Source organism: Candida margitis (assembly GCF_024628925.1).
Source record: "Candida margitis strain CBS 14175 chromosome Unknown scaffold57, whole genome shotgun sequence".
In the NCBI taxonomy this organism is placed as follows: Eukaryota; Fungi; Ascomycota; class Pichiomycetes; order Serinales; family Debaryomycetaceae; genus Lodderomyces; species Lodderomyces margitis.
In genome coordinates this window covers 41985-66440 of record NW_026261769.1, presented here as the reverse complement: position 1 = coordinate 66440, position 24456 = coordinate 41985, and the positions used below count along the sequence as shown (strand labels likewise).

At 35.5% G+C, this 24456-nt stretch overlaps 5 protein-coding genes across 5 annotated transcripts; 3 read left to right on the top strand and 2 right to left on the bottom strand. All coding sequences in view use genetic code 12, as the record gives it.

Annotated features, from left to right (window-relative positions):
• Window positions 1–160: 160 nt before the first annotated feature.
• Window positions 161–1876, bottom strand: ADE2 (phosphoribosylaminoimidazole carboxylase; the record flags this gene model as incomplete). Its single annotated transcript, XM_051813378.1, has 1 exon — window positions 161–1876. The coding sequence occupies one exon, from the start codon at window positions 1874–1876 to the stop codon at window positions 161–163; it is 1716 nt and encodes a 571-aa protein (XP_051672987.1).
• A 403-nt stretch (window positions 1877–2279) lies between these two features.
• Window positions 2280–4706, bottom strand: TEC1 (transcription factor TEC1; the record flags this gene model as incomplete). The annotated part of the gene is made up of 1 exon (XM_051813377.1): window positions 2280–4706. The coding sequence occupies one exon, from the start codon at window positions 4704–4706 to the stop codon at window positions 2280–2282; it is 2427 nt and encodes an 808-aa protein (XP_051672986.1).
• Window positions 4707–9639: 4933 nt separating this feature from the next.
• Window positions 9640–10236, top strand: CANMA_001409 (uncharacterized protein; the record flags this gene model as incomplete). The annotated part of the gene is made up of 2 exons (XM_051813376.1): window positions 9640–9952; window positions 10037–10236. 2 exons carry the CDS (start codon window positions 9640–9642, stop codon window positions 10234–10236), a joined length of 513 nt encoding a protein of 170 aa, XP_051672985.1.
• Window positions 10237–16008: 5772 nt separating this feature from the next.
• On the top strand, window positions 16009–18765 carry STP1 (Stp1p; the record flags this gene model as incomplete). Its single annotated transcript, XM_051813374.1, has 1 exon — window positions 16009–18765. One exon carries the CDS (start codon window positions 16009–16011, stop codon window positions 18763–18765), a length of 2757 nt encoding a protein of 918 aa, XP_051672984.1.
• A 2735-nt stretch (window positions 18766–21500) lies between these two features.
• Window positions 21501–23990, top strand: CANMA_001407 (uncharacterized protein; the record flags this gene model as incomplete). Its single annotated transcript, XM_051813373.1, has 1 exon — window positions 21501–23990. One exon carries the CDS (start codon window positions 21501–21503, stop codon window positions 23988–23990), a length of 2490 nt encoding a protein of 829 aa, XP_051672983.1.
• Window positions 23991–24456: the final 466 nt, after the last annotated feature.

Here is a 24456-nt window from a genome sequence, read left to right as displayed (position 1 = left end):
TTCCCCATTACCACAACTGAGGGAAATCGGTTCAGATCCACGCTGGTTCGGGATCAATTCGGAGAGGGAAAGATATAATCAAATCATCAACGACGTTGATATACTGGAAATGTAAATAAATTCAGAAGATGTATAAATAGAAATATCTAATGTTGTCTTTTTATTTTTTCAACTTGTCAGTAAGGTAATCTTCATATCCAATCTCCTCCACAACTTCGGCTTTCTTCAACACTTCCTCCTCCATATTGTTCATATAACTCGTCATTTTATTCAACCATTTAGCATCAACTGCGCCCAAGATTCTTGTGGCTAATAATGCAGCATTGGTACTATTGTTTATAGCGACTGTGGCAACAGGGATACCTCTTGGCATCTGGACAATCGAATGCAAGGAATCGACTCCGTCTAAGGTCGAGCCCTTTACCGGGACACCAATAACAGGCAAGGGGGTCATGGCGGCAACCATACCCGGTAAATGAGCAGCACCGCCAGCACCAGCAATGATACATTTCAACCCACGCTGTGCTGCTTCGATTGCATATTTTGACATTCTATGAGGGGTACGATGAGCACTAACAATGGTTAATTCAAATGGAACTCCAAATTGCTTTAAAATACGAGCACCTACTGCCATCACTGGTAAATCTGAATCTGAACCCATAATGATTCCAACTAAAGGTTTTTGTTTTTCACCGCTGGATGATCCTGCTGCTGCTGGGATGTCACTACTCTTGCCCATTATGTATGCCAATCTATTTTCAGCATCATCCATCGATGAAGTCACGATATTTATATGTCCCATCTTCCGCTCGGGTCTAGTGGTTTTACCATATAAATAAACCGTCGAATGAGGGGTTTCCAATGCACGACGACAGGTTTCCAACTCCTTATTTGGTGTTTCCTTATCACCCAAAACATTCAACATTATGGCGTTAGTGATGGTGGTGGAAAAGTCTGTGAATCCTTTGGGCATAGGCAACCCAGTCACTGCTCTAACATGGGCCTCAAATTGAGAAGTAACACAAGCGTCAATGGTGTAATGACCCGAATTGTGAGGTCTAGGGGCAATTTCATTGATTAATAGCTCGCCATTGTCTAATAAAAACATCTCTACTCCAAAGATACCACAGCCCGGAAACGATTTAACGGCATTCTGGGCCAAGATGGATGCCTTTTCGGCCAAAGTGTCGTTGATTCTAGCTGGTGCATAAACAAGATGGCATATATTGTTTTGGTGGATAGTCTCAACGGTAGGATACGAAAACACTTCGCCTTCAATTGATCTGACAACCATAACTGCCAATTCTTTGGCAAATGGACACCACTTCTCGGCGTACAATGGACGATCGGATAAAAACTCCAAAGCCTTTTCGACATATGATTCGTCCTTGACTACGAAATTACCTCTTCCATCGTAAGCCAAAGTTCTTGACTTTAACATGAATGGATATCCATATTGTTGACCGACTTTCAATAGATTCTCAGTGGTATTTTCAATAACGGCTTGTGAATCAGTAACAGAAATCCCATGCTGGATCAAATGTTCCTTCTGTAAATACTTATCCTGAATTAATTTGATAGTTTCCGGCAATGGGTAAATTTCAATCTTGGGGAATTTCAGTTGAATCTTTTTCAACGCATCAACATCAACATGTTCAATTTCAACCGTGAGAATGTCGACTTTCTCAGCTAATTTTGCAATCGACTCATAATCAGTAAATGAACCATCGACATGTTCATCAAGGGCATTGATTTGTTTGGCTGGCGATTGAGGGGCATCCAAAATGACAGTCTTGATGTTGAGTCTATGGGCTGCTTCAACAATCATACGACCAAGCTGGCCACCTCCTAGGATTCCAATAGTTTTGCTGTCCATTCTGTGTTTTTGTCTAGTAGTGTTGCAAGTGTATCTAAGTGTGTGTAGTTCGTGGTAGATTCAGTACAGTCTGAGTGTCGATGTCTTAATATTTTCAGAGTCACAAATGTAATTTTTTTAATTTAATCAAACAAAACGGTCAGTTTGCTTTTTTTTAACCTCTTCCCATTACACATTGCACAAAAAAGAAGAGATTGCAAACGAAGACATGGAGATCATCATCTCTACATCAACATTCAATAAATAACATCGTCTTATATAAATACATACTCTAAAACAAATTGGTAAAGAAAAAACAGCAAAATGCAAGTAATACGACACACTCTGAAAAGAGAGTATGTAGGAGTCAATATGGAATTGAATAGGAAAAAAAATATAATACACCCACTTTGTTGTTTTCAGACTAATAATCACTAGCATACCCCTGGATATAACCTTGATTTACATACAGGTAATCTTGGAAATTGTTAGCTGGCTCGAGGTGTACCGGACCAGAAGGAATCATCATAAGATCCATATTTGCCGACTGATGCAATTTGTAACCTGCTGGATGGTGATAATGCACGGGCACTTGTTGTTGCATTTGTATCTCGTAATCGGGATGATGATAGTGCGATTGGTGCAAAGGGTGGCCCGCGGCGGTGAATGACGCATGATCCATGCCTTGTTGATGTACATGGCGATCGTTGGCAAGTGCGAAATGAGGTGGGTAGCGAAGCTCTGGGCCATAATCAGGATTTGATAAGGGGTGCTTGTTAGAGAATGGTCTCGTAGTGGTGGTGGTAGTTGTGTCAGCAGTAGTGTTCACATTTGTACCAGCAGTGACATCAGTGAAATCGTTTCGATTTTCATGTCCAGGAGTGGGTATGCTTGTTGCTGTTATATTTCCCGCTTTGTACACACGGGTAGAGGACACTGACAACTCTGCCTCTGTAGTGCCTGCAACGTCATAGTCAACACCTTCATCATCACCCGGATACGTATGCGAATCATCAACATGGTTGTCATTATAAGTGACAACTTGTGGCACAATATTTTCATCAGCAGTAATTAAGTGATCATTATTAACACCACCCGGCAAAATAATTTTCGTGGTTGTGGTAAAAGCTTGCGTTGGATCGTCATAAACTTGCAGAAATTCCCAAAGCAAAACCAAGTTGACTTTTGATTTCAAAACCATAAATTCATTTGCATCATGAACCACAGCAGACTCGTTATTGTTGTGATTTGATTCGTAAACAATTTGTTTTATTGAAAGTCCTCTCAATGCAGTGGCTATTTCTGGAATCAGCTTGCCCATAAGGACAAATCGTACAAAAGGTTTCCAGAAATTAGTGATGAATCGACATTCTTGATTCAAGTGTACGTCAGTTTGATTGAATTTGGAAACCTCTTGACCATAGGAGTAAATGCAAGTGAATATACTGAACTGTTTTGATTTTAATTTGGTCGATGATCCTGGTGAATAGTCCTTGCATTTCAAATTGTAATTGGAACTAAAACCCGATCCCACATCGTACAATTTAGGTGAAAAATCATGAGGTAAATAGATGCGTGCCATGTTATGCAATATAGGAATATGAGGGCAATTTTCAAATTCAGCCATGCCGGGGAATCGATGAGAAATTGTAGCATTATCATTCAATTTCAAATGTTTCAATACACCATACTTGTTGAAGCTGTCTTTCTGTATTGTCAAAAGAACTGACTCGGAGTTGTAATTGTTAATAGCCATGTAAAAATTGCCAATTTCCAACTCTGGTAAAGTTGTTTCTGATGGGTGACTTTTTCTTCTTCTCTTGGTAGCTGGAGGATGAATAGTTACTGATTTGGCAGCTTGACTACCACCAATATTGCCAAAGCTGCTAACGCCAACCAGTTTCCTCTTCATTGAATTACTGAATCCTAATGATTTACTAAGATTGATTTTGGAAAACACGGCTTCAAATTTCTTCAAAATCTTGGCTTGGTCTTCATCATTTTCAAATACGGGACCATTATTAATCAAATCAATAAGCTTCTTATTTTGGCCTAGATTTTTAAGCACTTGAATATGAGAAGAAACTTGTTTTCTTGTTCTGAATTTCCCTGTTTTGGTGAAAATGTAGTCAGATATTAACTCATTTCTTCCACAAGATCGACCAGCAATCTTGATTTTGTTTAATCCATTCTTGGGTATAAAAGTCAACACTTCTTCAAATGCCTGCTCTACATCCTCCGACCAGATATCAGTATCCTCCACACGAGAAAACCCTTCCTGGTTGAGTTTATTTGCGTGACCAAGATTAGCATCAATTTGAGACTGTGCAGTGCCAGTGCCAGTGCCAGTACCAGTGCCTGTTTGAGTCGTCAGATCCGTATTGACTCCAATTGCATCACCTACTTCATTGAAGAATGATACATCGGGATCTTCACTGCTGTGAGTATAGTAATCTTCTTGTTGCTTGCCACCTAGTCCTCCTCCTAGTTGGTTACTAACATTGCCGATAATAGTGGCATTTGTGGCTACTGGGTCCCCACCATTTTGAATAAATGAGAGCTCCTCAGCAGTTAGTTCATGATGAAGATTGAAGTTAGTTGAACGAGGCATCTCCTTTCTCACCAATTTGGAAGATTCATGGATCTGGTACAATTGTTTACCATTAGAGTCGAGTGCCACATCAACAATGATTGGCAACTTTCTTCTCTTTGTTGGTTCTTGCGATGACATATCTTCCACTTCGTTTGTTGCTGTAGTTGAAGTAATGGTGGAAGGGCCTTGGCTGGGAGTAATTTGATCGTGTGGTTGTTGTTGAAGAGCCTGTGAAAGGTCAAGTGTGTATGAGCTCATGGTGAAGTTGGCTATACGAAGTGAATAAATGAAAATAAAACGTTATAGTGATTATGTAAGTATGAAGCTTGGGTATCTTAAGTGAAAAGGAGGCTTCTGTTGTAAGTTATTGTTGCGGTAACTGCTGTAAGTTGTTATAAGTTATTGTAAGTTATTGTTGCTGTTGTAAGTTATAAGTTGATAAAGGAGTGACTGTAGTTAAAAAAAGAAAAAGTGTATGAAAGTTAAATGAGTGACTAGGGTTGAATAGCGGTTCTGAGTGAAAAAAACAACCTTTGATAACTAATGGAATATAAGTTGGTAAACTGAATGAAATGAATATAATGTGTATGATCTGTAAAAAGTAAAAGTTGAGTTGAGTTGTGGTTGATTGAAAAAAAAAATTTTTAAAATAAAAAAACAATTCAGGAAGTAAAACACACACACCTTTTAAATAAAATAAAATAAAATAATTTGATAAATAAAGGGGACAAACAACAGCAAAATAAATAAAGAAAAAAAAAAAACAAAAGGGGAATGTACTAAAACTAGCAAAATGGAAAGTGATTTCACGTGTATATAATGTGTGTATATGATTTTCTGAGGTGGTGGTTACTCTAATGAAGCTGTTTGAGTGTTGAAGGGAGGAGGTGGGTGGTTGTAAGTCTTTTGAAACTAAAGATGTATATATGGGAAGTGGAAAAATATAATCCTCCTTTCGTTTATCTTAGAGACCTTTTACGACAATATGTAAGTCTATATATATACATCTCTTTTGTATATCATGTGTGTATGTGTATGTTTGCCTGATTACACGAGATTTATCAAAAGTTACATGTGCAACTGGTGTTTGTTGCTAGCTATTGTTGTTCGTTTTCTTGTTCTAAGAAACAGAAGCGAAAAAAAAAAAAAATTACGCGTTTGTTGTTGCTGGTAGGAACGAACGGAACTGCGATATGGCTAATTAAAATACAACAATACGGTTGAAACAATTGGTTATTAGTATTGTTTGAACAAACACACTCTATCCTGTATTCCCTTTCATATGGAAGTGCACGCTTAAATACTTATACAATACGTATTACTGCAAATGTTTAGTCTACATGATGCTTCGTTTAGTTCTGTTTGTGTTTGTGTTTGTGTTTGTGTTTCTGTTTCTGTTTACGTTTTATTAGTTTTATTTTGTTTATTTTTGGCGTGTGCCTTAAATTGGGCATCAGTACACTACCTTATCTTTTTCTGCCATTTTGTTTTACACGAATGACTTTAAGGTGCACCCAGTTACAATATACTAGGTATATGTATTGTATACGTACTCCTTCTCCTTGTTCTAAAGGAAAAGTCGGACGAATGATTCTACGATGTATAGCTTGTTGTTTTGGTTCGCAAATAACTGCTCTGTTTCATTTACGAGAACAAATGCGCACTATCGATTTTTGATACAATAGATATTGTTTGTAGTTCTAGACTCAGAAACAATATCTATTGGGTAATCTGTAAACCACCACCCTAAATCTAAGACACATATCCCGCATCAACCGTACCCTCTTCATTTTTTTACGACTTTTTGTTTGGCTCATAACCCAAATTACTGCAAACTGTTGCCGTGGTAACGGTGAACAAACGATGAACACGTTTGAGAATGTTTTATTTATTTAGCTAAGCTAGCTTAAAACACAAAGGGTTTGAGAGATTCGTGAAGAATGCAAAACAATTGACTTCTGGGTATTACTGGCGAATCCGAGTAATAATACCACAGGGTAATGGTGGGAGGGAGGTTTACGTCAATGCCAAGGAACTATCAACAAGAGATATGACGCTAAAAAATATAAGAATATCCCAAATAGGTAATAAAGCGGCTCTGCTGACAAAGCGTGACCCGAATGCTGTCAAAAGAAGAAAAAAAGAAAAAAAAAAACTTTCTGTATTAAAACGGCTGACGGATATAAATAGAGTCACACAATATTTCTTTATAAAATTCGCCTTCAGTTTATTAAAACGATACTCATCTGGTTCTTAGTCAAACAAGTCTAGTGCTAAATCAAAAAAGTAATCAATCATAATGTGTATGTCAGCTGATTGTCAAGTTTGTGGTATGTATACATAACTAAAGAGAGAGAATGTAAGAAGTATAACTGTGTCAAAGGTTCCAACCAATAAAAGCTACAATTTCCCCCTTCCATCCTCAGTAGTATCCATAACCAAATGTACTAACAAATAGTATAGGAGGTAAAACATGGAGAGGTTGTGGAAGCCACGTCGCTAGTGCCATGAGCGCCTACCCCAAGGATGAATGGTGTAAATGTGAATCCGCTAGTGGTGCTCAATTGAATGGATTCCCTCCAAAACAAGGTGATGCTAAATGACTAGGAGATCCCAAGGATGATCCACAATTGGGTTCGGGTTTGAATCCAATGATGCTTTTGGTGATTATTTTGATTGTTGCGGCAGTTTACTTGTATAACAATAATTAGAGTTGTCTGAGGAGGATTTTGTTGTCTTTTTTTATGGTGGAGTTTTCAAAAGGAGTTTTTCTATTGGTCTGGGGATTTGATTTAAGGATATGGGTGTGTGTATATATGGATTATGGATTATAAACAGTTACGTGGTTGAATAAAGACAACTTATTTGAAGAAAAGCCTGAAAGGGTATAGTGTAGATCTTAGTTATTGTAAACGAGGCAGTTACTACTTGAGTTGTATCTGTAATGGATACCATAATTTAATTTTTGCTTGCGTTCCTATCCACTGACCATTTTGGTGGTAGTGGTGGCTGCAAAAATAAGCAAAGAACTATTATAAAAAACACAATAAACAGGTTATATAAAACAGAAAACTATGTATTAACCCACTAAGCAACTCCTAATTGTCTAATGCTCAAAATCACCACTCCTCAAAAGTTTTAAATTCAGGTACTCGATAATTTTGTTTCAATTTTACAATGATTTTCCGTTGGTTCTTGACAATACTTGTTTTGAAAAATGACACTTTCAAGAAAGGTTTTATTTGTTGATGAGAAACACGCTGGTATAGTTTCCTCCACTGGAACCCAATGATGCCAAAGGGCAACTTTGTGCTCAACATGCTCGCGTATTCAAGTAGTAGATTGTGAACCCGGTCGAAAACAGTATTGTCTCACCAATTGATACTACTCTTTGGGTATAACATGAAAACAAACCAGCAATCTTTTCCGCCGTTTGCACATTAGCAAATTTCGTCATAATAGTAAAATTCTCCAGCCTAGGGTGTTTCATTGCAAGCAAATCGTCCAACTGATGTTCAAGTTCGGAATTATTAAAAGCATCCAAATTGAATTCAACTAAACTGGGAAAGTAATATTGGAACCTACTTTTGGCAACCAAGGCTTTAAATCTCACAGGTCCAATAAGTGACAATGTTTTTATGTATTGGGTATTAAATAATTGATTGATTTTGAATGCCTGCCGTTGATTGATGGGAAATGACAACAGCAACCTTTCTATTTTGGGGGTGTTGCAACGATTAAAACCAATGGCTTCTCCCTTAATTTGTCTCCTCAACGGCAAATGAGAAACAAGGGATTCAAAATTAATATGTATAGTTGTCAAATAGATAAATTGTTCTGTCAAATTGTGAAAAAGAGACTTCAAGGAATCAATTGAGTTGATCTGTTGTGAAACACGGTACTTTGAACCTGACAATTCTTAAACGCCAGTTTGCTGATTCACTTTGCATCCACCTTGCAAACACCCATTGCTATGCTTACAATCTGATGATGATGAACGGTATGGATGGATCTCTCTATAGTCCAGAAATTTCCTAAAATCATTCTCATCATAAACTTTGCCAACAACCATAAAGTGCTCAATTCGCTTCAAATGAGTCGCGATTTTATCGAGGTTGTTAAAAGCAGAGTGTGACATCTCAAACACATAAATAGTTTGGTTTGCATCCATCAATTGGAGATTTTTCTACAAATTGGCATGAGAAATAAAGGTGAATCTTCTGGTTTTAGGGTTGTGGATACTCTTATGAAACTGAAACCGGATACCCTTTTTTGTATGTCTTCCTCCCTCTCTATATACATGTATATGGCTATACAATCATGACTTTATAGCGGGGCTAAACTTGGAATGCCATGTTGCCACTGCTAAAGCCTGCTGCTGAGTAGCCCCACTAAATGTGGCTTCTAGAGCATGGATCGGAAGATCAATTGTTGAAACCATTGACAATATAACTGGAGGAAGATATGTTTTGGTGTTTGTTTGTGCGGTGTTACAGTTGTAGCGTGATAAGTGTGCATATATATATATGTATGTGTCTGTCAACCCCAGATGCAATTTAGGAAAGCCGAATGCAGCAATAGAATCTGGAGTGTGTTGCTGTTTTTCTTTATTTTACATTCTATCCCAATTCATTTGCAATCAAGGGAAAGTCTTCAACTTCCACTTCTAGTCAATTCTGATCTCAATGGAAATGATTCCCCCAATTGGTCTGACAGTTATTTCTACTTTTCAAGTTTGACTGTATCAGAACCTCTAAGTTTATCAAAGACTTCCCATCTCTTACTTTGCAACAAGTACTTTTGATGTCAGACAATTTACTCTTTTGAGTCTATTATAACTGCTTTAGTGAACTCGTATTCACAATCTCAACCTACTACACCCTCCCAATATTAATTATTAAGTATACTGGCAATAATAAACCCAACGGTGTTGTTCGCTGCTAAAGCAAGTGGGGCATTTCTTATTTGGCCTATATGATAAACCGGTACAGCACTTGCTTAAAAAGATATTCACTGATGAGTGTTTTAATAGTGTATTACATCTTCAAACGTTATTAGGTGTGAATCATCTGCAGATCTATTCTTTGCAAAATCTTTGCTGGCCTACGCAAAACCTTCTTTCGCGACACTCACTACACCGTAGATGTACTATTCAATTCAATAATCACTTAAATTACCACAACTTCCCCTCATGGCTAGAGCTAAGATTGGCACTTCTAAGTACGAAGCCAAGACATTGAAAGCAAGTGGACTGCAAAAGCTAAAATATTACTGTCAAATATGTTCAAAACAATGTCGAGATTCAAATGGATTTAAAAACCTCCTACAATCAAAGTCTCATCTAGGTCGAATATCCAACTTGCAATCGAGTGGAGAATCTAACAGCATAGTATCTTCTTACTCCCATAAATTTCAGACTGATTTTTTGAACCTATTATTACTCGTGAACCACGGCACCAAATCAATCAATGCCAATAGGTTTTATCAAGAGTATATTCGGCAACGTGATCATGTGCAAATGAATGTAACTCAATGGAAAAGCTTGACCTAATTTGTTAAGCATTTGGGCCAAAACGGACTTGTTAAAGTAACTCAAACTGATGAAAGTGGGGAGAATGGTGAGATGGATAGTGAAGGGTTCAACTTAGAGACTGGGCTAATAGATTCGCAAGAAATTCAAAGGTTGAAGAATAAGGAAGACGAGGAGTATTTAAGGGCCAATAATGAAATAAATGACAGGTTGATACAAAAGCAGATAAAACGTGAACAAGAATTGGAGATAAAATAGCAGAAGGAAACAGCTCTTGATGATGACTTCGCTCAAGTTACAAATAAGGCATAAATTGATGTAGTGTTCAAAATCATAAACTATGGCAAATTTTTGGTTGCCAAGTTGCCACTTTTCTTCTTCAGAATTTAAACAATCAAAACCAACAGAAGCATGACCTGAGTCTGCTACTTTAGCAAAAGGAGAAATTCCAATGGTCCTAAATTTATCACACAAGTAGCATTTTTCGAGTCTGGATCCCCCTTCTTGTACCAATGCGATCTTGCAGTCTTTCTGCAATCTGCTCTTCTCATCTCTCGATAAACATCTTCATCTAATCCTGAATTACTCAACGATTAATCTGTTTTGGCATCCAAATAAGCATCAAACAGGGGGAGAACGAACAGGGAAACAATTGGGGAAACGAACAGGGAAACATTCAAACAAGCAGCCCCCAGATCGGTTTCAATATTCTCCAAGAAGTCAATTTCATCAATCACATCCTCGTCGTCCTTCACACCCTCCTCATCATTTCTCTTCGATCCTTGGTTGCTGTTCAAACATTTGGTAGTGACAAAATTTTTATTGGTAGCAAGAAGGAAAGTAAGTGGTTCTTTGTAATTTTTTGAGTTGTGTTGGGAGAATTTATAGTATTTTTAAAGCAAGAAAGAATATCAAAGTTTTGCAACTTTCTTTAACAAAAGAGGAGAAATTTGTATACCACAACAAAAGTAAATGAGAGTTAATTTTGATCCCTTTATTTATTCCAACATTGAGAGTATGCTTAGTAGAGTTAATTTCAGTATTAAACACACGCTGAATGAGGATATCTCATCTACTATAAACTCTATTCACCTAGTAAACGAAGTTGCAACCTCGTTATGTGAGCATTTAATATGCAAGTCAAAGGAAACATTTTTGCAACCAGAGAAAATTATTGTGCAAAAAAACACGCACAGAGACTCAGTCTCATAATTTGCATATGCACAGTGATTGACACAAGAGGCAGGTCAACAGTGGACCATGCCTTGCTAATTCATTTGGTATATGCTTATTTTGAGGGTACAACTTCGGTTCCAGCGGGGAACTGTCTTGGTAAATTATTTATCTTGGCTTGGTTAACATTAGTAAACATAAGAGGTTTCAAAGCATGTGTAGGTATGCATATTTGCTATAGTTGCAATATAGTACTAATCATGACCTTGAATATTAAGTAATCATGTGATATGACTGAAGATGCTTTAAGATGTACTGTTTACTTTTTTGGTCTATTGCTAGAAACTACATCTGAATATGTGTCACTTCATTATTTACAAACTCAAAGTAGCTGCATTTAAAAGGTTCTTGTCCAACTTTTACAACTATAATGAGTATCGAGAATATTCAAGTGTTTCAAATCAGTATGGATAGACTGGTTAGACTTCTGGGGTTGTATTAATGAAAATTATACTTTGAAAAATTCGTAAAATTATTGTACGATAAAACCTCCATGTGTATTTTTTGACTTCTTTTTGAACAAAGCCTGTCATATTTATAATATTCCAGATCTCATATCACGATGAGATGAGCTTGAGAATACTTTAAGCTGTATTTTGTCATCCTGATATTTACATCCGTGGTGAAACATGCACAAAGTATTAATGAACTTTGTATTTGCCGTTAGGAAGTATTTTTCCGAGGAAATACTATTTATCCACTTGGTTATATACTTCATTATTAACTGTGGGTTGTTGATTCTGTATATGTTCTAGAACAATATAACAACAAAAAAAGTCTTAAGCGTGCCCAAAACTTATGTGGTCTGAATTTCCTAGGGTAAAATATTTCAACAAATGGTTCTGTGGTCTAGTTGGTTATGGCATATGCTTAACACGCATAACGTCCCCAGTTCGATCCTGGGCAGAATCATTTTTTTTCCACTTTTGATAGTGTTTAAAACATTAATTTCGGAATAGATATCAACCGCAGTGGTATACCCGTGGCTGCTGAATCATATTATATCTTATTCCTTTCAATTTTTATCCCTTTGTCAAGACATTTAGTTGTATACAATTTTGCTAAATTTTTGAACTTCGTAAAATATTTGTTTTTCTCTTTTTTGCAACATTTTCATGGTAAAAAAAGGTTTTAAAATATTTATTTTGCTCCCAAAGGAAGAAGTACATAGATTTAAAAAAAAAAATAGGGAAGAGATATAGAGTAGAAACTGCTATATTCAATAATATAGAAAGCAGACTCAGTAGCAAAAGACATTGAAACCAGGATAATATCCTGAAAGAAAGGCCTACAGCAAACATTTCCAATATTTAACGGAGTAGTGGATTTTTTTTATTCGTTTTCCGTTCTTATTGTACTTATTGCTTTATGCTTTGTAATGTTTTGGTTGCCTATCGGGATTAATATAGGATAGGACATTACGATTACACCGCTCATTGTAAGGTAAATTATTGTTATGAACATATTATTAAATGGTAAGCAGAACAGAGATAAGAAAAAAAAAAATCGAAAAAGGAATAGATAGGCGAAATTTCTTGAAAAACCCGGGCAGAGGTCATAAAGGGAACTGACTTGCCGAGGGAAACAGAGTATTCTTATCTTTTTAGTTTTGACATCTTTTCTCTCTCAGTGAGTGATTGATGATTGCTGGACACAAAAAATGGTAAAATGTCCTTTCATAGCTTATCAAATTTCAAACCTGTGTTGCTTTCTGACGGAAGAAAGCCAAGTTATTTAACTATGTGAAATGCATTTTACGAAATTTACAAAACAAAATACAACAGATTGTATGTTATTCAGTAAGAAAACGCAAATTGGATTGGAGTTAGAAAGAAAAGAAGAAGCAAGACTATGGTTGACTATTACTACGATGGTCACTCTTTCTCATCTGGAATAAAGGAAAATTAACCTTGCTCTAAACCCATCACATCTCCTCATCTAACCCGTTTCTCTTCTTCATCATTCATATTGGTTCCTGACAAGAAAAAAGGAAAAAAGAAAAAAGAAAAAAGAAAAAAGAAAAAAGAAAATTAGTAACAAAATATGATTCAAAGGGAAAAGAAAGGGATTACCCACAAGAAAAATAGTTGGAGATGGTTTGTTAGTCAATTGCACAAGGGACAATCTAAGTATGTATATGTAGGATTACGAGAAATCATAAAAAATAAAATAGGGAATAAGAAAACACCTGTTAATCATTAACAACTCATAGTTCGTAAACAGTGTTGTTGAAAGAAGTCAAATATAGTGGTGTTTGTGTGGTGGTAGATTTTGTGGCAGTTATGGCAGTCATTGTTGTCATTGTCGTCTATTACCTTTAAGAAAACAGAAGCGAAATAGTAAAAAAAGGAAACTGTGGAGTCAGTATTCCCAAAAAAGTGTGGATGTGGGGTGATGAGTAGTTATTTGGCATTGATGATGATGATGATGATGAAGATTTCTGTGGTGGTGGTGGTGGGTTTGTGGTTTGTGAAAAAAAAAAGAAAATTCTATTCGCCTTAAGTTACTCTGTTTGTGAAATATATGTTATGTTCTAATTGTATATATGTGTGTGTTTGGGTTCAACAGTGCATATCTCGTACGGCATTTTTTTCGTTTGTAAAAGAAAAACCTAAAATTGGCAACAGAAGGCGTGAATCGAGAGAACAATAGTAATAAGAAAGAAGTTTGATATGCAACCTGTCAAAAAACAAAGAAAAAAAAGCAATACAACTAGTTTATTTGATTTAAATTTTAAATTGACTACACAAATAAAATAAAATATGAACAATAAAACATATATCTCCCAATTGAAAGAAACTAAACTTTGAAACACTAATAAGAAAAAAAAGAGGAGAGCATTAAGATAACAGGATTTAAGACAACAAGCAGGGGCAGCAAATCAACAGAAGAAGAAGAGGAGTATGGTGAGTATAGAGAGGCAGAGTGAGAGGGGGTGACTTTATTTTTGAAGATGGTGCACTATATTGCGCTTCTGTTAAAGGGAGGGGGAGAGTCATTAGATGCGCTTCTTCTTCTTATTTATTTATTTATAGTAACTTCTACAAGAGAGGAGGGGAGACCGAGGAAGGTTTAGCTTCTTTGACAGACAGACCGACAGACAGGCATGTGGTATGTTTTTGCTTATCTCTTATTTCTGAAACAGTCTTTTAGGTTGTCTGTTTGTCTGTGGTGTGATTTTATTCTTCTTTGATTTAATTTGGGGATACACATACTACTACTACTACTACAACTACTACTACTACAACTACTACTACTACTCTTACTACTGTTTCTACAGTAGATGCAACTGCATACCTTTTGCTAGTAGTGAGGGTTGTGGTTTCTATTGTTTCAAGAAAACTTATTGAGGCATTTTGCTTATCTTCCAAATTAGCTGCGAGTCTTATTGTTATTATTTATTGTGTTTTAATTGCCCAATTGTTGCAATGCACCATGTGTTATAATTTTAGTACACTCTACTGCCTGTCATTGTTTATTTGGTCCTATTGTTTTGATGCTCTTTCGTCTTTCGCTTTTGCTTCTTTAATTTTAGATTACATCCATACATCAATATCTTATCAGTAATCTATCCATGCAATTTACATCCCTATCTTTTTACTTTTATTTTGTATTCTATTGTATTTAACTTCGAACGCTTAATTGTTTTTTATTTGGATTGTCTTATTTTCTTAATGCTTAATTCCTGTTAGGTAAACTTTACAAAGACGTATCTTTAATATATCTCCTTCTCTGTGATCTAAAATCTTAAAAGATATATGTATCATTTATCTCCAAAAAATTGTGGTTCTTTCTATAAGTTAATTTAATTTGTTTTTTATTTTTTTATTTTTTTGTTTTTTTATTTTCTTATTTTTCTATTTTATTGTTTTTTATTTTTCCATTGGTCAAAATTAAAAATTTCATTCGTCTTTATAAACAACAAACATTTCCTCTTCAATTTCAAACAAACTAAAGGAAGAAATCTATATATATACAACTTTGCTGGTTTAGTTAGTACCTAAAGAAAGAACCTGTTACATATTTATACAGAGGACAAGTCACTCACAAAAAACCACCTGCTACAAAATAAAATAAAATACTAATACTAAAAATAACATCAATAGTATTTCAAAGTGCGTCCTAAAAATAATTTCAACACCCCGCAAATATCATCAACAACAACAACAATATAAATTTTTTGTTTTCAATTTTACGAAACAGACAACATATCGAATTCTGTCGTTCAATAAACCTTAAAGAGAAGGGGATAGAGAGGAGCTAATAATAGTTGTAGACTGTCAAGGGATATACACTGATACATTTTCCTCCTATATTAAGTTCTAGTTGTTACTATTATTATTATTATTATTATTTTTCCATAGTTAAGGAGTCAAAGTATCGAACGATCTTACTAAACAACAACTACAACTACAACACACGAGTCAAAACAAAAATTATAATTACTTGAAACAAAAGATTCAACTTAACCTTGTCCTCAAACATAATCCCAACCGACCATAACCGAATTTTAAGCCTGGCCAAGGATCTAATTACATATATATATCTCCACTTTTATCTAAGGCTTTAGATATACATTTCCAACAGTTGGCTTTCCACCAGACGACTTCACACTTCACACTGTGACGCATACATAGCTTAGATATCAAAAGGGTACACTAATAACACTATATTAATTTTTTAATGGACTTTACATTTCATCCAACTTCACATTTAAAGAGCTTTTAAGAACAAAACTCAACCAACAACAACTACAACCAATAGCAACACATAAAAGCACAACAAGGTTTATCAAAAATGTTTATAGTATCCCTTGGTTTATTATTTGATTCTAAATATGAAGATCTTGTATCATCTTCACCTAGTGGGGTTGTGAGCACTCGAGCAAAACAAGTTTACACCATTGCTTCAAGAACGGCTACAATCACTTCTTCTCCAACTCAAACCATTTATCAACCATTCACATCTCCTAGATTATTATCCATCCAATTTAATGTTTGCAAATTCATTAATCGATTAATTTATGGCACTCGCAGATATCAAGAATTATTTCCACCAATTACCAAAATTGCCAATTTTAATAATACCAAACCCATCGCTGAATACAAGAAATCACATGAATTAGATGGAGCATCATTACCTTTACCAACAACAACAACAACCAATTATAATCATCAAGGTAAATCAAACTTCCCTATTAATTGTGCTGTTGATGATTTGGATTTAATGTTTGATGGTGGTGATCAGATTACAATTTTTGACTCGGCAATTGATGATTTACACCATATACACCCGCAGTATTGCCATGGACATAATATGGGATATCCTGATTCCAGTTTTCATGAAAAAGGGGGATTTGAAGAAGAAAGAAACACTCCTGTATTTCAACAGCAGAAACAACAAGAAAAGGAGCAGCAACAACACAAGGTCACTCAGGAAGCTAACCGTGTTCAACAACCACTACAAATACAAAATAAGTACCATTCTGATTCTCAAAAATCACAAAGAGTTTCAAAACAGGCTCAGATTGCTCAATCGTCGTCACTTACCAATGACTTACCCATATTTGATGACTTCCTTGAAGCTCATCAACATCACTATACTAGCAACAACGACAACAACAACAACAATGCCAACATTGACAATACCTTCAACTGGAACCCATTCAATGACAAAGAAGCTGGTAAGGAATCAAATAAAAATACATTTGCTTCCTTAGCACCTAGAGCCGTGCTTGACAACCAATCGCCTGCCTCATTGTCTAGGAATGAAAAGTACTATGGTGACTATGAAGTTGGTCAGGATAGGTTTGATTATTACCCATACTTTGATGACTTTAAGCACCAAAACCCATCACCTACTAAATCAATGATCAAAGATCAAGGTAAAGGATCCCCCAGACATCTTATCAACGGTAAACCAGTCAGAAGAACAAGTGAAAGTGCCAGCATCAATGCGATCCAATATCGTCATCCATCGTCAGTTGAAAATGCTTTGATTTCTTCGTCTGTTTCGTCGACAGAGAGCTTCCTCAGTCCATTAGACGATGAAATATTTAGCAGAATACATCGTCAATCACCGCCAAGTGGAGTTGTTGTAAGCGAAGGTTACGGTGTGAACTACCAGTTTGAATATAGTTACCATCAAACCACTGACAATGATGATGAGAATAACCTAGAGGCATATGCATCTGAAGTAGAGTCCTCATTAGCACTGAGAGATTCTGCTTTGTCACGCCCATATTCACATTCAATATCATTGCCACACTCACACTCACACTCACACTCACGATTTCAGTCACATGTGCCTGTAAATGTGCGGGTACATTCAAATTCAGTTGGAGAATTTCGCAACTCACAATATTATAATGATCATTACCACACTAGACATCACCACAACCATTTACCACCACCACCACCACCACCACAGCAGCAACAGCAACAGCAACAGCAACACCATCACCAACAGCAGAGACATCAGTACCATGAAAGCTTTAAATTACCTACTAATGTCAGATTTGGTGCTAGACAAGTTGACGAGTCGGTAATAACCAACAGAAAGAGAAAACTATCATCGTCGGGAATATCAGTGACTTCTCCATCGATATCTAGTTTTGATTCGGATATACCATTGTCCCCAACTGACACTTTGATGAAAAAGCCATTGAAACGGGACACTAGTGAATTCAAACATAAACCGAAAAAGAGTAAAAAGATCAACAAGGACAAGAATCCAACTTATGATGATGAGGGTGTTGATGTGAACGTGGAGGATGACAACAATAAAGATGCCAAACATGACATCACTGATGAGCCAGTGATTATAACCACAACAACTAAGACCATCAACACTACTGTTCGCAAGTTGAGCTATGCTGGCAAAGACGGGAAAATAGGTCATACATTTGAGTGTCCTCACTGTAATTCAGAATTCAAAGTCAAGGGATATTTAACTCGTCATTTGAAAAAACACAGTTCATCAAAAGCATTTCATTGTCCTTTTTTCCAAGAATCGCTGGCAGGATCATCTGCAACAGCAGCAGGAGCAAGTGCACCACCAGCATCAGCATCATCACCATTATCAGTATCATTGGGAACGAAATGTCACCCCACTGGAGGCTTCAGTCGTCGTGATACATTCAAGACCCATTTAAAGGCATTACATTTCATTTACCCACCAGGAACCAAGTCCAATGAACGTAACTTGTTGAGTGGACGATGTGCTGGATGTTTTCAATTTTTTGAAAACAATAATCAATGGTTGACACAACATATTGAAACGGGATTGTGTCAAGGTACTGTTGTTTATAAGGAGAAGTTGAGACAATTGATTGTTGATGGTAGGAGTGTCAAGAAAGTCGTTAGTGGTAGTGGTAGTGATGAAGATGAAGAAGAAGAAGGAGAAGTTGGTGGTAATTATTTGGTGCAAAGTGAAAATGAGGAGGAGTTTGGTAAGGATAATGAAGAAGTGGAAGAAGAGGATGATGAAGAGGAATGGAAATGGGTAATGAAGAATAAGAAGCAGGTTACAGTAAAGACAGAACCGGTTGATTGAACACAGGTTGGACAATGATGACGATGATGAAGATGAAGGAGGGACTATTATTTCAGTTTTATATTTAATTCGTTTTTGAAGTATGTTTTGTGTTTTTGTATATTTATAATTTTGTTAATTTTGATTTAATATTCTGGAGAATTAGTTAAAAAGATTGAATTTTGCTGTAGGACAAGAATTTAGAGGGTTGATCATTGAAGTTGGGATGATAAAGAAGGATTCCCTGACATTTTAATCAGTTATTGGGGTGGGTTTTTTTCTTCTCTTTGGTATAAAAATTGAATATTGCGCGGCGCAAAACTGGTTATTGTGTTTTTCACGTGTGTATATCCTGTGATGATGTATGTGAAATGAGGTTGTGCTCTGATGGGGCTCTATTTTCCTTACTTTTTTTTTTTTTTTTAGTCTACGGTGTATACGCCGTATATGCAAGATGACCTTATTAGGGAATTGATGGTTAGTTATATGTAAACATGTGGTTATGATACTGGTGAAGAAGGAGGTGGGTAAAAAGGGGAGGAGAGAGAAAAAGCCATGTGGCAGTGATGGTGGTTCTTATCGAGGTTATTGATCACAATCTAATGGAGTGTAGAGGAGCATAGACTAGAGCTACTACATGTACCTTGTTTTAGCGATTATCTATTGGTTAACGTTTAGCGATAGATTAAGTTTCCTTTTGTCCATTACATCTTATTTAGAGGGAATTAGTTTGAATGTTGTTAAGTTGGTTAGTTGGTTTGTGGATGGTTTATACCGAGGTTTATGTATGTTTTTCGCTTCTTTTAAAACTTTAAAATTAAAATAAGAAAGTGCGATTTTCGCAACAGTGGGACAAATGATGAGACAATAGGATATATATAGATATATATAAGCCACAAATGTTAGTATCTCTCTATCTTTATTTATCTTTTGTTTATGGCGAATGAATTTTTTGCATTTGGTGCATTGTAAATGATCTTATCTTGTGAATACAGTACGACTGAGATTACAACATGTGTGTGTGTGTATGGCTTCTCATGTCTCAGTTTTGTTTACTTTGTACTCTATATTTGGTAAGTATTACCTGATTAGGAAATACAGCAGAATTAAACGCATTTCTCTCTTCAATTAGTGTCATAAAAACCTCAGGATCTACACAGGACTCAAAAACGAAAGAAAAGTAGTTCTGTTTTTGTTTCAATATCTTCATCCATCCATCCATCCATCCATCCATCCATCCATCCCAATTTTTCTTGTTGTCTTAATTCCGCCAATTTTTCATTCATTCATTCATTGAAAATCTTTTTTGATGGTGGTTGGTTTTTATTTTGTAAAGTTTTATATTTTTTTATTTTTTTTGTTGGGTAAAACAATTGATCTTTTTTTGGTTTGTTGTATTTCAAATTTGTGTAATTTATAAAATTTTCATTCATTCAATCAACTGATGAAGGGTAGAAAGGAAAAATCCTTTCAATCCACTGTGACATTCTCTTTAAAGAGTATATGCATATATACATAAAAAGAATTTAGGCTGTTTTTTTGTTGTATTTCAAGCAGTGTGCCCCTCGGGACAATTCGGGATAGAAGAAGATGAGGAGGAGGAGGGGCATTTGGTACTCTCTACCTTTTTTACTCTTGAATACTTCAAAACAAAGGGGGGAAACAAAAGGCGGGAGGGTCCCATTGACCGCGGAATTAAGAATATTGTGTCAATAATAATAAGCCAAATTAGGTAATCATATACATACATATACATACATATATATATATATATGTATATCTATTAGTATATATGTTATCAACAAATATCACAAGTCAAACAACCACAATCACATCAACAACAGGAGGCCAAGTACGCACCTCACTATCTCTATATAAAAGGTAAAGGATTTCCTACTTTCCTCTTCCCCTGTCCATTGCGAAAAAAGGTATCATTTGCTTTTCTTTTTGTATAAGCCAACTGCGCAAAATAGAAGAAAACAACTGAGACATCAGCTCTACTTTATTTCAATAAGAAAACCACAGTTTTGGTCCTGCTTGGTTCACATTTACATACAACAAGGTATATATTTAGCTCACCATTGCATCCATAGGGGTTAAACCAGATAAAAAGTGCATAAATTAAATCTTAAAAAAGAGAACAAAAAGGCGTATCTCCACAAGTACCCCACCTTTTTTCACACTCCCCAAATATTTAAATTGCTTTCAAAGAGGAAACGATATATATATATATATATATAACCATAACCATAACCATAACCATAACCATAACCATAACCACAACTACATACACACAGGCATCATTTTTTATAAAACGTTTACACATTCCCGTCCACCCCCTTGTCACTTTGAATAAAGACCAATCGACAAATATCGACAACTGGGCTGAATCATAGTTTCTTTTTCTATTATACCATATTTTCTCATCCTAAACACACACTCACACAATTTCCCCCCTATTGTTCAATTGACATCTTCAATTTCAACTTTTTGTGTTTTTGTGAATCGAGAGGGTATTATTAAAAGTACTTTTAAGCAAAAAGGTGATAAATTTGCCCAACTAAAATTTAAAACAAAGAGAAAGAAAGTGAAAAAAAAAACGATCCACAAAATAAAGCAAAAAAATACTTTAAATTTTACTGGCGTTTATTTTATTTTATAAAAACCACAAGTTTTCAGCAAATTCACTTTCTTTCATTAGCATTTACCACCAGAAACAACAGTTACACTGCATAAATCCACCTCCACATCAAAAGATGACAGTTAGTGGCAAAGAAGATATCTCCAACTCGGATTTCGATGTCAATATTCTTGAAGACCCAATTGTTGACCCAAGGGTTGATATGAAATTCCCATTACCCATTGATAAAGAAACTTATATTGATAGTCCTGACAATGTCAAAACGTTAAGTCAATCATTCAACTTGTTACATTCAGCTCTTCGTTTCTTTTCGGGAGGCGAGAATTACGACAAGATTTATAACAATATTGAATACAAGTACTTTATGAATAAACACGATGATTCATTCAAGAAGAAGTTCAAGAATTATATGGATGGCAAATTGGAAAAAGATGATCCTAAATTGGACGAGATTGTTTACAACTTGATTAATCAGGAGTTGAATATGAAGTTGATCAAGGCGTCTGAATTCAAATCAAGGTTTAAGGAAGTTAAAGACTATATGATCAAGTATTACAAGACCCAGAATGAAATCAATTTACCTACTTTTGCATCTCACCAATTCATTAGGAGTGCGTATGTCACTGTCATGACTATTATGCAAAAATTGTTTCCCAAGGGAATTTGGGTTTCTAATCAAGAAATGTCGAATTTATTTCAAAAGTATATTGAAAATCCCATGTCTATTATTTGGTCACCATCACATCAATCGCATTTGGATTATGTCATTATCCATTTATTGTCAATTAGATTCAACATTGCTACTCCATCCGTCATTGCTGGTGAGAATTTAAATGTCACCATTGTTGGTAATCTTTTGAAAAAATTGGGAGCCATCTTCATCCCTCGTTCATTCAATAACGAATTGTACACTGAACGTAATTTAAACAATGTCATTGAGTTTTTGTTGGTCAACAAGACCCCCTTTGAAGTATTTATTGAAGGTACTAGATCAAGAGATGGGAAGTTGTTGTTACCCAAGTATGGAATTTTGAAGTCATTGGTGTCGATTTATTTGAAACAACGCAATGAAGACCGCAATGTCCATTTTGATATGTTGTTCCAACCACTTGGTGTTACTTATGAACGTATTTACGAAAATGATTCATTTTTAAAAGAGTTGAAAGGAGACGACAAGACTCAAGAAAGCTTTTTGGGAATTGTTTCCATTGCTGGTCTGGCGTTTTTCCCCAAAAAGGATCAATTGATTTATGATAAACAGGGTTTCAATGATAATTCAACTCGTAATTTAACGGGTAAGATTTTTGTCAAGTTGGGTCAAAATTTCACCTTGAGTGAATTTATTGGCAATGATGAATCCATCAACAATGAGAAAGATGTCAATTTAAAGAAATTGGGGTTCAAGATTTTACACGAAGTGAACCGAATTGCATTCATTCCTGAAGTTTCAATCATTGGTACTGCATTGCAAGCTTATACTGATTGTAGTGGCAAGACTGTCTTCACTACTGATGAAATGATTCCAACATTGAAATTGGTGTTGAAGATGTTGTTGCGAGAAAATGAATCATCAGTCACAAACAAGATTATCTTGCAAGATATGTTGGATGCTAGTAACGATGAACTTGCATCAGTCATCAAATATTGCATTGTTTCATTTTTCCGATTTATTAAAGTTAATGAGAAAAAGAATTTAATCAAGATCGAATCGCCTATTGAATTGTTGTATTATAAGAACTTGACTATTCATTTAATTATTCAAAGATGTATTGCTTTGTATCTTTTGTTATTACTTGACGGAGATTACAATTCTAATCGAAGAATTTTGGGTAAGTTGTTTTACATTGTTACCAGTTTATTGAAGAATGAGTTTTTATTTGATTATGATGAAAATCCAAGAAATTCGTTGAATTTCATTCTTGATGACTTGGTTTCTTTGGGAGTTATTAGTAGAGTTGAACCTCAAAGAAGAATCACTGCTGCTTCTGAATCAATCATTTCTTCCTCCAACACATCATCATCGTCATCACTGGAAGAAGTCGATGGCCCTGAATTACCATATTACAAGATTGAAGATCGCGAATATGTTAAAACGTTTGCCATTTTGGCCCAGCCTTTTATTGAATCATATATTGTATTGATTACCAATATTTTGGAAATGACCTCCAATTTGGCCAACAATTATGCTCGTGCCAAACGTCAACAAACGCATGCGAAAATCATCTTGGACGATGAAGAGTTGAAGTACCCGACAACAAAGGGGTTGCTTAAATATATCATTGATCAGCTGAGGAAAAAAGCCCGTTTCAAATCACTTGAATCGATTAATAAACAATACTTGGTTAGTGATTTGTATTATTTGAATAATTTACAATTACTTCAAATCTTCAAGAATAAAGCCAAGACCAAGGCATTTGTTCAAATTTTGAATCCAAGAGATCTTGATATTTTGAATCAGTTTTTGATGCAATTGTTGAAATTGAGTAATGGAGACAAGAGTTTGTTGACTGATGATGTTAATATTAGCTATATTATTGATATCACTGATAAGAATTTTGAACGTGACCCGGGTCAAATCAGAAGAAATCAAGGATTTAAGTTGTAAAGGGACAGAAAGAGAAAGAGTGGGGGATGGGTGGGGGAGTGTTGTTGATATATATTAGGTATATTAGATAGGAGTAGTTTTTAGTTTGATTAAGTTATTTGTTTAATATAAATTGTTAAGGAAAATAGTTTGCAAGGTGAAGCGAGTGTTGCTTTGTCTTTGTCTTTGTCTTTGTCTTTGCCTGTTAGTATCATCACAACGAGCCTTTGTCTGTTGTATGATTGGGGATCTGATAGTTTACTATGTCTTCTAGAAAGATCTACAGTGATTTGAAATGAGTTTGTGCAATGTCCCACTGATGACAAGATAATTTTACTATATGCACAAATGAGTCAATTTTCAATTTTGCATTTGCTGTTCAGTTGGTTGGTTAGCTGTCTTTTTTTTTTTTTTTCTGAGCGTGTCTGTTTGCTATGTATAATCCAATTCTTGCTGTAATAGTAGTAATAGTAGTAATAGTAGTAAT